General features: G+C 35.4%; 1 protein-coding gene across 1 annotated transcript in view; it reads left to right on the plus strand.

Annotated features, from left to right (window-relative positions):
* The first annotated feature begins 1,249 nt into the window (after nucleotides 1-1,249).
* LOC126198449 (aldehyde dehydrogenase, mitochondrial) overlaps nucleotides 1,250-12,318 on the plus strand; it is a 111,367-nt gene continuing 100,298 nt past the window's right edge. Inside the window, exon 1 of the mRNA XM_049934777.1 lies at nucleotides 1,250-1,478. Within this exon, the coding sequence (XP_049790734.1) occupies nucleotides 1,368-1,478 (111 nt within the window). The 5' untranslated portion in view covers nucleotides 1,250-1,367. The remainder of the gene's footprint in view (nucleotides 1,479-12,318) is intronic.

Genomic DNA, 12,318 nt, shown 5'->3' on the forward strand with positions numbered 1-12,318 from the left:
AACAAAATCGCACTGATTGCTTTGCAGCTGATCTGGCCAGTCCTCAGTTGTGTCGTCAAGAAAATAATCCCACATGAACTTACTTCCTTCCTCATTGCAAAGAAAATTAAGAAACAATTTTTGTTTTAGTTTTTGTATATAGCTTTGACTTACTTGATCACTGCAGGGTTGTAGGCTATCTTTATCCTCTACTGGCACAATTTTAGGAACAGCATCTTTAAGGTATTTCGCCTCTTGCGCCTTCACTGAGATCCAAGCTTCAAGCTTAGATGCTAAACTAAGTTTCATTTTTATAAGTTTCGATAGTTGATACAGCACTACGTGACGCGAGAAATTGGCATATTCTCGAATATTATTCAAAAATTGGGCGTTCATATTCAGTATGTCTCGCTCAAACATGTCCTTAGGGAAATTGTTAATCACTCTCCGCAGTGTTTCATAATGCTGCTTTATTAATTTTTCTGCTTTCACAGAATATTTTTTTTCACACGAGTAACAGTCTTCGAAGAAAGTTTCAACACAAATACCAGCGTCATATCTAACTTCCTTGCATTTTTTCCATATTTCGATAAAATCTTGCTTTTGTATCAGCGATTTATCAGAAATTTCTATACGACTGAATTTTGTCTGTACAGCTTCTTCTATCAAATGGAGTTTCTGGATTAACCACTGCACTTTGCCTCGTATTTCAGTTTCTCTTTGAGCATCCAGATCGTTTTTCTCCGATATGTAGTCTTGAATCAGACCAGTTTTTCTCATATCTGTACTCTTATTCATAGCTTTGTCTTTTTGCTTACACACGATTTTGTCTTTAACATCTAACGAAGTAACGTTAATCATTGTACACTTTAAAACTTGTTCTAAATAAATTAAAGGTGACACAGTTTGATAGTGTGACTGTAAAAGCAGCTAAACAAAGGAAATACGTATTTACAACTCCGTGTTTTATTTCTTAGGCATTTATAACCTCCCTTCCTGTACTGCACTTAATATCATAAAGGAAAGTATATTTTCTTCATAATTTGTGTTTCAATTGCTAACTATTTGGTAAGACTGTGCTGTTTTTGTAATTATTACTATAATATAATTTTGTATTTAGTGTAAAAGAATCGAGCACAGAAATTTTAATGTTTGTGTTTTACATGTATTTTTTGCATATGTATTTCGCATAAATAGTTGGCAATGAAATGCACTACGTCGCCGTACTTTATGCCTAGCGCCACAGATTTATATTTGAGGTTGGCAGCGCTGTTAGCCTTCCGCACTTGCTGATAATCAAACACAGTAGTAGCCGGTATAAGATTGACAGCTTAGTGAGTTAGTCAGTTGTAGTTTTTATCGAGTGAGTGGAGGTAGCACCAAACAATATGTTGCGCTCATTTGTTAAGGCTGGCGTTAGCCAGATTCAGAAATCGTGCATGGCAACAGCAGCAGCCATTCCAGCACCAAATACAAACCCTGAAGTTCTCTACACTGGAGTACGTAAAATTTTGTTTTCTTAGGAACATACATACTACTTGCGTAATCTTAATGACCCTAGCAAGATGTTATTCACTCATTATCAAGTGTAATAATAATAGGTGTATTTTGTTGGTACGTGCCGCATTTTTGTGTGTGTGGTGGTATGTATTACTGACATATCAATACTTTTGACGTATTATAGTTTGTTTTCAAGGAACTTTACGTTTCGAATCCGCATGTGCAAGTTCGAATAAGTAAAAATGTAGTCAACAGTAGTGTTCGATGTGGTGTAAGTCTTCATTGAAATGCATAAGATAATTTCAGTAGAAGCTTCTCTGCAGTATAAAATTCTTTCATATGTTTGTATAATTTCATTGTTTCAGTCATGTAAATGAGTAAAATGACACTTTGCTAATATATTTCAAGTTTTAAAATATTAAGCCAATGTAATGTGTGAATGTTATAGAACTTTTGCCATTGACTTTCACATTTAAGAAAGTTCCTGAAGAAGACACAATGCCTTCACCATATAGGGAAGGGCTCTGCCGAAGATGAGTTGTCATAGGTAACATGCCCTTAAGACTTTCTGGATTCTTTCAAGCCATAAATCTTTCTTTTTGAATTCTTTTTTTTAAAAAAAAGAATTGTCTTGGTATTAGGCTAAATCCTGTATGGAGACACCATCTCACTTCTTTCACTACTTGCTTTTACTTCTTCAGGAGGGCTACAAATGTTCAGATCTGCAGTTACAATCGTGTCAGAATAATCAACATTGGAAGTATACAGGAGATTAGTTCTTTGGGGAGATTCGGCCAGCAAAAGTTGGTTAGTTAGATAAGCTGGCTGAGAGCTTTCAGGTTGAAAAGTATGTGCTCATTGATTCAATACAACAGGCATAAAGATGCTGTATGTACTTCAGTGAATGATGGCAAGACCAATGTTCTGTCAACTAGTCCACCACCGTCAAGTGTTTGATTGAAACCTCTGTGCTTTTTGTGAGATCATGATTAGATTAGATTTACTTTCATTGCATTTGATCCATAGTGAGAAGATCCAGATCATCCAGGATGTAGAACGTGTCAGAAAAACAATAATACATGATAAATATTTGCAACTAAAACAAATAAGCTAATGTACCTTCCACAGGTCCCAAGTGGATTTCACAACACTCATTTACTAAAATTGCATTAATGCACTGATTTTAAATTTTTTAAAAAATATATGAGGCAATAAACATATAATAGGACTACTACAGTACTTATTTGCAATGAACACATTATTGTACTGAAATGGTGAAGAAGTTTGATTGTACTTGGGGCACGCGCTCACACACTCATTCACACACAAAAATCAGTTGGTTCACCAATAAATCCTTAGGCTTCTCTTAAACTGAATTTACTTGGTTGTTAAGCTTTTTATGGCTGCTGGCAGGCTATTGAAAATGTGTGTTCTTGAATAATGCACACATTTTTGTTCAAGAGTAAGTGACTTTAAATCCTTGAGATTATTCTTATTTCTAGTAGTGATTCCATGAACTGAGCTGCTGGTTTGAAAAAGTGATATATTTTTAAAGACACATTTCATTAAGAAATAAATGTATTGGGAAGTAGCAGTTAGTATCCCTAGTTCCCTAGACAGCCCTCTGCAGGATGCTCTTGAGTTCACACGACATATAACTCTTATTGGACGTTTTTGTACCTGGAAAACTTTAGCTTGTCTTGAATTACCCCAAAAAATAATCCCATCTGAGATTATGGATGAAAGTAAGCATAGTATACCAGCTTTTTCATATTTATGTCCCCTATGTCTGACAGAATTTACATTGCAAATAGAGATTTGTTTTGATGCTTCAGCAGTTCTGTGGTGTGCTCCTCCCAGTTGAATTTATTATCAAGCTGTAATCCCAACAATTTAACACTGTCCACTTCTTTATTTGCTTGTTATCATATGTTAAAAGTTCTGAAATGCATGTAGTGGTTTTTTTTTTTTTTCCAAAGTTAAGTGACAGAGAATTGGCTAGGAACCGGTAATTAATGTCCACAAATATTTTATTAGCCGATCTTTGTAAGGCTACACTTGATTTGCTATTTATTGCAATGTTAGTATCACTGGCAAACAAAATAAACTTGTCATTTGGTAATGTTACTGATGAAAGGTCATTGATGTACACAAGAAAAAGTAAGGGCCCTAAGATGGAACCTTGTGGGGCCCCACATGTAATTAGGTTCCAGTTGAATGATGCCCGATAACTTAATACACGTCTCTTTCCTAGTAACCGTTTTGTTTCCTGCCAGAGATATAAGATTTGAACCATTTTGCAGCATTTCCTGTTACACCATAATATTCTAATTTACTTAAAAGGATATTGTGATTTACACAGTCAAATGCCTTTGACAGATCACAAAATATACCGGTTGCCTGAAACTTTTTGTCTAATTAATTAAGTAGGTTTTCACTGCAAGTGTAGATGTTGTTGTTGTTGTTGTTGTTGTGGTCTTCAGTGCTGAGACTGGTTTGATGCAGCTCTCCATGCTACTCTATCCTGTGCAAGCTTCTTCATCTCCCAGTACCTACTGCAACCTACATCCTTCTGAATCTGCTTAGTGTATTGATCTCTTGGTCTCGCTCTATGATTTTTACCCTCCACGCTGCCCTCCAATGCTAAATTTGTGATCCCTTGATGCCTCAAAACATGTCCTACCAACTGATCCCTTCTTCTAGTCAAGTTGTGCCACAAACTTCTCTTCTCCCCAATCCTATTCAATACCTCCTCATTAGTTACGTGATCTACCCACCTTATCTTCAGCATGTAGATAGCCTTCTCAATATCAGAACCCTTTAGAAATCCGAACTGCGACTATGACAGTATGTTATTTGTGATAAGATGGTTATAAAGATGATTGTACATTACCTTTTCTAAAATTTTTGAGAATGCTGGCAAACGTGAAATTGGATGGAAATTTGATGCTATTTCTTTATCTCCCTTATTAAATAGTGGCTTAACTTCAGCATATTTCAACCATTCAGGAAATATTCCACGGATAAACGACTGGTTACACAGATAGCTTACTTAACTCAGAATCACATTCTTTAATTAACTTTGTTGATATTTCATCATACCCACTAGATGTTTCTGATTTTAAAGATTTTATGATGGACATTACTTCTCCTGGGGTAGTGAGGGTCAAATTCATATTACGGAAGTTACTTGAAATGTCTGGTTTGAAGTATCCCGTGGCAGCATCTGCAGAACCTGACAACCCCTTATTTCCAGTAACAGTTATAAAATGTTTGTTAAAAAGTTCTGCAACACTATACACTTACTCTTAATGCTATTTGCCCCTCTTCATGTCTGGTTGTACTGGTCTTCTCCTTCACTATATCCCATATTGTCTTCATTTTGTTACCTGATATGACTGTCTTTCCTTGTAATATGTTTGCTTTGATGTCAATGTTACAGTCTTTAATATTTTGCAGTATTTCTTGTAATGTGCAATAGCATCAACATCAGAACTGTTTTGGATTGACGGGTACAGGTTTCTTTTTGTTTTACAAGATATCTTTATTCCTTGAGTAATCCATGGGTTCTTTGTAGACTTTGCTCTAACCTTGGTTAGTTTTGGGGGAAAACAGTGTTCCAATAAGGTAAGCACTTTATTAGCAAAAGTGCTATATTTTTCGTTCATGCCATGAACACTGAAAACATCATTCCAGTGAATGTCTCTGAGGAGTTTCCTAAAATAAATAATTTTTGGCTTATTGATTACCCTCTTGAATTCAGATTTAACAGATTTTATATCCTGTTCAGTATTAACATTTAACTGAAGGAACTGCATGTCATGGTTAGAGAGGCCATTGACTATTGGTTTTGTAATATAGTTTTGTTCATTGGACTTTCGATGTAATCAGTGGCTGTTTGTGAGCAATTGGCTACCCTGGTGGGGAACTTTACAGTGGGAATTAAGTTGAGTGATAGTGTTACTAAATTAACCCAGATATCTCATTGGGAGAGTCTTTAAGGAAATCTACATTGTAGTCACCAGCAACCACTAATTCTTTGTTTTTGGTTGTTAAATGGGCCAGTACAGCTTAAAGGTGGTTTATGAACAGATTTGTTACCTGCAGGTGCTCGGGCCCTCGAATATTTTGATGAAATAAAGATACCTGACATTTCACATTGATTGAGTTAAAATTGGGTAAAGTTGAAATTTTGTTGGTTGTTGAAAATTCTTAACCAACAGCTGTTTATGCTGATGTAATAAGCTAGAATAATGTTTTTTGGTTCCTTTCTCAAACTGAAGATTTTTCTCGATCCTAGCCTCTCTTAAAACTTTGTTTCCTTCTGTTCTCCCTACCCTAAAAAAAGGGTCTTTTCTGAACCCTGTAACCAGTGGTATTGTATCGCTTGTGACAGTGCCTTCCCCCTTTAACTGCCGTGCTATTTTCCCAGCCAGTGTACCCTTCCCTTGCCTGTTGAGGTGAGGGCCATGCCTAGTATAATCGCACCTATTGAGAGAATCAACAGGAACCACACCAATGTGTGACCCCGCACCCGACATATACAGCCTTTCCAACTCCAAATTAACTCTTCCGACAGAAGAGCTCAAATGAGGTTGGTCATGGCACCCAAGAACAGATACAAACTCAACACTAGTATGCTGATGCAATCTTTGCCAGGTCCCAATCTGTACTGTACCCAGGATCTCTGTCAGTACTATTACCTGACCCACCCACTGTAACCATGGTGTCTGCCTTAGTGAATCTTTACAAAGTGATCCTAAGTCATCTGTCGTGTGCTCGAACCAGCACTAGCTTTAAAAAGATTGGTGACCTGGTATTCTGATCCTAGTTCATCCTGCAAAAATTGACTAACACCTCTTCCATGGGAACTACCTAACAACAACACTTTCTTTCTCTTTACTAATTTCCCTACATTCTTACTCTTCGATTTGCTGCTGAAAGTTTGTTGTTCCCTGTCTACACCTGCAACTGCTTGAGGTTCACCAGCTTCTAACTGAAGCAGCAGGTCAAATCTGTTTCCCACATTCACCATGAAGCTGTCAGACAAAGTTCTAGGCCTATTCATCCTGTTGCCTGTTGCCACTTCCCACTTCTCTTTACCCTTCTCCCTCCTGTCAAGATCTCCCCTGACCTTGTCTAACTCAGCCTGAAGGGTGGCAATTTTCCCCTCCTGTTCTAGCATCTTCCTATATCTACTACATATCCTACAAAACCATTGATGACTCGGGTTAACGGAAAAGTCCGATTCCACCCGTCTGCTTTGACCAGTGACATCACCAATATGGCGGAAACGACCATTCATAACTACTACCATATCGCGACTATGACATCATTACATAAACATGACAACAAACGCAAAAATAGATCGAAAAACCATCAAATACATATTCCTCCAAAAATATAATGAAACTAATGGGACAGTGGGGGAAATTGGGGGTTTTTGGGTGGGGACAAACTAAAAATAAACACGCGCCACTAAACCAAACAACAAAAACGATAAAATAAAATGACCACAACCTTCCCAAAATCAACTGAAAACAATATCCACAGGAATTGAATGCTTCCCTTGACCTACATAGGTCAATAGAAAATACCGATACCAAATCATGAAACCCAAAACTAAAACCACGTCCACAATCATCGCTACATCAAAAAGCACAACAGACCAACAAAACTGAAATTGAACACTTCCCTTGACCTATCTAGGTCAGCAGCAACTACAGATACCACACTATAAATCTCAAAACTTTCACCACTGCCACACTTAATCCTTAACTAGAAAATCTAAATTGGAATCGAACACTTCCCTTGACTTGTTACCCTTACATCATCTCCACATGTAACAGTCGTTGGTCTGAGACGCCGGAACTTTAGTAAGCCTCATTTCTTCATGACACACTGAACACTTCACGACTTCAGCCAACAGGCCGAATAGCTGAAGAAATTTTATTAGAGACAACGCACTGTCTCCCATCATTGCCGACAACCAAAAACCGTTGACGTTGTGAGTCATATCCAAACCTACACCAAAGACATAGAGAAAGCAATTTACCAAAATTTACTCACAACGAACAGAAAAAACTACAATAACATAGACATAACAAAACCAAAATCATTAAATAACTGAAAAATATTCCGCTGAAAGCACAATCCCCACCAATACCACAAATGTGCATTGCTACCATGCAAATGAACCCCATACATCACATAACACATTACCTATAAACACTCCACTAGAAAGAACTACCGACCACAACAATATGCCACATATAAAACATGCCACACATGCAAACTAAACTGAAAGCATCACCTAACACACAACACGTAAACACATCACCAGGGGGCACCACTCATCACATGGATATGTTGACTATCTTTTAGCAGTGAGGTAAGTAACCTCAGTGACTGATGATTCTGTCATATTCTTAGCATTATGAACTAGGGCTACATTATTTCACAGTATGCCTAGTTGTTATGCTTGATAACACTTTTATTGGAATATAACAGTGAGCGTAATCGTAGCTATAAGCTCTGTTTTTAGTGGGGTTAGTTGAACCACTGATGTGGTAATGCTAAAATGTGTGCTTAACCCCATACTAGCTAGGGAAATAAATTTTGCATCAGCATAACCTAAACCAAAAGAATATCTGAAAATGAGGTACATAAAGAAACTTTCAAAATAATATTGTTAATGGAACCGTCACAAACCTAATTGATATTCAATGATTAACGATTAAATAAAAACAAAAAATTAAAAAAAGAAACGGTACTTCCAATGTTAACTTGGCAATGGTTAATAGCATGGCAGTTGCCTATTTTATTTGACAAAACATCAGATGAGGTGGTGGGTTATGAACTTAACGCAACTAAAGACTACAGTTTTTCTAGTTAGGTCAGTCCATACCTAGTGGTCGCAGCACTGGGTGCTTGACCACCTCAGAAAAATTTTATATTTGCTGGGTGAATTCCCCAATGTTTAGTAGTCACAAAAATATTTTTTTTAAATTATTGTCTATTATTTTGAAGTGGTGGCCATATTTGTTCAAGGCTGCATGCGTTGTTTGATATTTTTCAAGCATCTACATTTTTTTCAGTTATTCAGTAGTGGATTATCCTAAGCCTTTCAGATAAAATGCATTTAGTTCAACACACTATGTGCTACAAATTAACATCATTATCACTTAACTGAATGTACTCTTTGAAATATTTTTAATAGTTCAGTTATCAACCACAAATTAAAAAAAAACTCAATTGTTGAACAGTCGTTTTCCAACGAAATATTAATTTCTCAGCTATAATATTTTTTCTGGTATTAAACTGTATAGTATAATTACTTTTATAGAGTATCAATGGTGAGCAGCTTATACTTAAAAAATACACTATTTTAAAATATGGATTTTTTTTAATTTTTCTATTTTGTGGCCTGCAACATCTTTGTTGGGGGACCAAATAAAAATCTGAAAATTTCACAGTTAATAGACCTTTATGATATCAAACTTCAGTATAAATTTCAACTTTGAGATTCAGTTGGAAGTTATGGAAAAAAGATTTCAAACACGAATCAAAAATGTTTTTTAACATCTGCGATATCTAGTAGGCTAATCAAATAAAGTACACCAATTGCATAATGTAGCACACCACATTACACTAGCTAATGATTATTTGTTGAAACAGTGCTGTGGTAATTGTTTCAGCAAGCTAACAGTTGCATCTGCAAGCCTATACAAGTCTGATTGTTGTCTTCCCCCTTACACTAACAGTTGTCTATTCACACTTATTTAGCTAGAAGTTCTTGAAGTATGCAGTTGAAAAATGGTGTCTCAGTGTTCTGTTGGTGTTATTATTAATGAAGCATGTCATAAAGTGTGTATGGAGTGTATCCTAAAGACATTACTTTAATCGAAGATTACAGTGAAGAAGGAAAAAGTGTTGTTTTACTTTGAGTCGGCCCAGAGGTCAAATCAACATGCAAGTACCATGAAATGAAATACTTACAAAAATTTCATCACCTTTTCGGTCAGTCTTGCATGGACCCTTTTGAGGGACGTAAGAAACCTATAACAAAAGGTCTGCGAGAAATAACATTTGATCATTATTCTAAAAATAAAAGCCCACTTGTCAATTTCATACCAGGAAAATCATTGTGTCCAACATGTTATTCTAAGATATTTGTAATTCACAAGTGATAGTGAAATAGATACAGAATTTTGTGACTTACCAGCAACCATAAAAAAAGTAGTTACAGATTGTGAAATCCTAGATATAGTAAAATTAGAAAACTAAGTCAAGATAAAAAACCAAGTGCCTTGAATACAAAAATTGAGAAAGTCAAAGAATTTGGAAGTTTCATTTTAAAATACAATTTGTACTAAAACAGATGGAAGTTCTAAAACTTCACCAACCGAATATGATGATTAGATAGAAAAACTAAAAACAAAATGCAGTACTTAAAGCAAAGAGGATAAAATTATCAGTTTACTGCCGAATTCTTGGAGTGAGCATTATTGATGAATTTAATGCGTCAGAGCGTCTTGTCAAGTTAACAAGGCTATTAGTAAAAGAACAGGGAATTTTTACAGCATTACAAAAGAAAAGTGCATCTAATTTGGTAGATGAAAACACAATCAATAAAGTTATTAAGTATTATCACGATGACAATAACAGCCGTTTGATGTCTAGCAAAAAAGACTATGTCTGTGAAAGAAAATGGTTCGAAGATTCAGAGACAAAAAAGGTTAATAGTGTGTAATTTAAATGAACTATTCACTGAATTTAAAAAAGAAAATCCTGACATTAAAATTGGAAGATCAAAGTTCTGTGAGTTGAGACCAGGATGGTGTATTGTTTCAGGGTTATCTGGCACCCATGTTTGTGTTCGTTTGTTTGTATCGTCAGAACGTAAAGTTGTTGATAGATGGGGCCAATCTTAGAGTTGACTATAAAGACCTTTTGGAAATCACGGTATGCAATATTGACAGTTAAGATTGTATGATCAAGGGAAAATGTGAAGATTGTCTAGGCAAACAAGCCTTACTTGATATGTCTGAAGAATCCGAAGAAGACGATTTGATGCCTGACAATATAAAATACAAGTAGTGGGCGACACAAGACAGAACTGAAATGATGACAGTCATAAAATCATGAGAAGAGTTTTTGAATTGTTGGTGGCTAACCTTGAAAATCTGAAAATGCATCATTTTATTGCAAAAGCTCAAAGTAAATTTTTGAAAGACAAAAAGGAAACCTTGGCAGCTGATGAATGCTTAGTTTTTGCTGACTTTTCTGAAAATTATTCCTTTGTAGTTCAAGATGAAATACAAGGGCACTACTGGGTAAACAAACAGGCCACAGTTCATCCATTTGTATTCTATTATAAAGATGGAAGATAAACCCTAATGAACCACAGGTTTTGTGTCATAAGTGACTACCTTGAACACAACACTACAGCAGTGCACATTTCTCAACTAAAATTAACAAACTACATTAAACAGCAGCAACCTTCCATAAAAAAAACCTCATTTACTTTTCAGATTAGGCAGAAAGTCTATATATACACATCTCCTTTCATAAAGAAAATTTTGAGTTTGAGAGTAGAATGGCACTTTTTTGCCTCATGCCATGGGAAGAATGCTTGTGATGGTGTTGGGGGTACAACAAAGTGAGCTGTCACAAAAGCAAGTCTGCTACAGACCGATGACAAATCATATCATAACACCTCAAGAAATGTTTGAATTCTGTAAAAAAACATATCAAAGGAATTACCTATGTTTTTTGTACAATGTGAGTAAATACAAGATGTCTAGGACAGTGTCTTGAGGTTCAACACTTGTCAGAAGATTAAAGGCACTTGATCTTTTCATTGTTTTGTACCCCATTCACACAACTTATTGAAGTGTAAGATCACATCAACTTTGCATGATAGTGAACTTCATCAGTGTGGAAAACTTTTACAACTGGTTAGTCAAAATAAAGACATAGTGGCTTGTGTTTACAATGAACAGTGGTGGATTGGCTAAGTTGATAATACTGACTGTCAAAACCAAGATGTACATGTTGTATTTTATCACCCTCCAGGACCAAGGACATTTTTTTTTAAAAATGAGAAGGATCAAATTTGGATGCCACTTAAAAATGTACCAAGGAAGCTGTCTTCCATAGAATTTACAACTGTGACTGGGTGACCTTATAATCTAACATGCAAACTGAGTGAACAAATTTCTCAGATGTTCAGTGATCGATGTACTAGAAACAAATAACAAGAGAACAATATAATGTAATTAGTAGGCTTATTTTCAATAAAAAAAGTAATTAATCATAGGTATGATTAAATTATATACTGTAACTGATACGTTTTATTCCATAAGCCTAGATATTGCAGATGTTAAAAAATTTATTTTTGACTCGTGTTTGTAATTTTTTTCCATAATTTCCAATTGAATCTCAAAGTTGAAATTTATACTAAAGTTTGAAATCAGGAAGGTCTATTAACTGTGAAATTTTCAGATTTGTATCTGATCCCCCAACAAAGATATTGCAGGCCACAAAATGGAAAATTTAAAAAAAAAAATCCATTTTTTAAAATAGTGTATTTTTTAAGTGAAAGCTGCTCACCATTGACACTCTATAAAAAGTAATTATACTATACAGTGTAGTCGTAGAAAAAATATTAAAGCTGAGAAATTAATCTTTCTTTGGAAAACTACTGTTCAAAATAGTTTTTTTTCTTTAATTTGTGGCGGATAACTTTGAACTATTTAAAATATATTAAAGAATACATTCAGGTAAGTGATAATTATGTTAATTTGTAGCCCAGAGTGTGTTGAACTAAATGCATTT

Source organism: Schistocerca nitens, chromosome 8, assembly GCF_023898315.1.
Source record: "Schistocerca nitens isolate TAMUIC-IGC-003100 chromosome 8, iqSchNite1.1, whole genome shotgun sequence".
NCBI lineage: Eukaryota > Metazoa > Arthropoda > Insecta > Orthoptera > Acrididae > Schistocerca > Schistocerca nitens.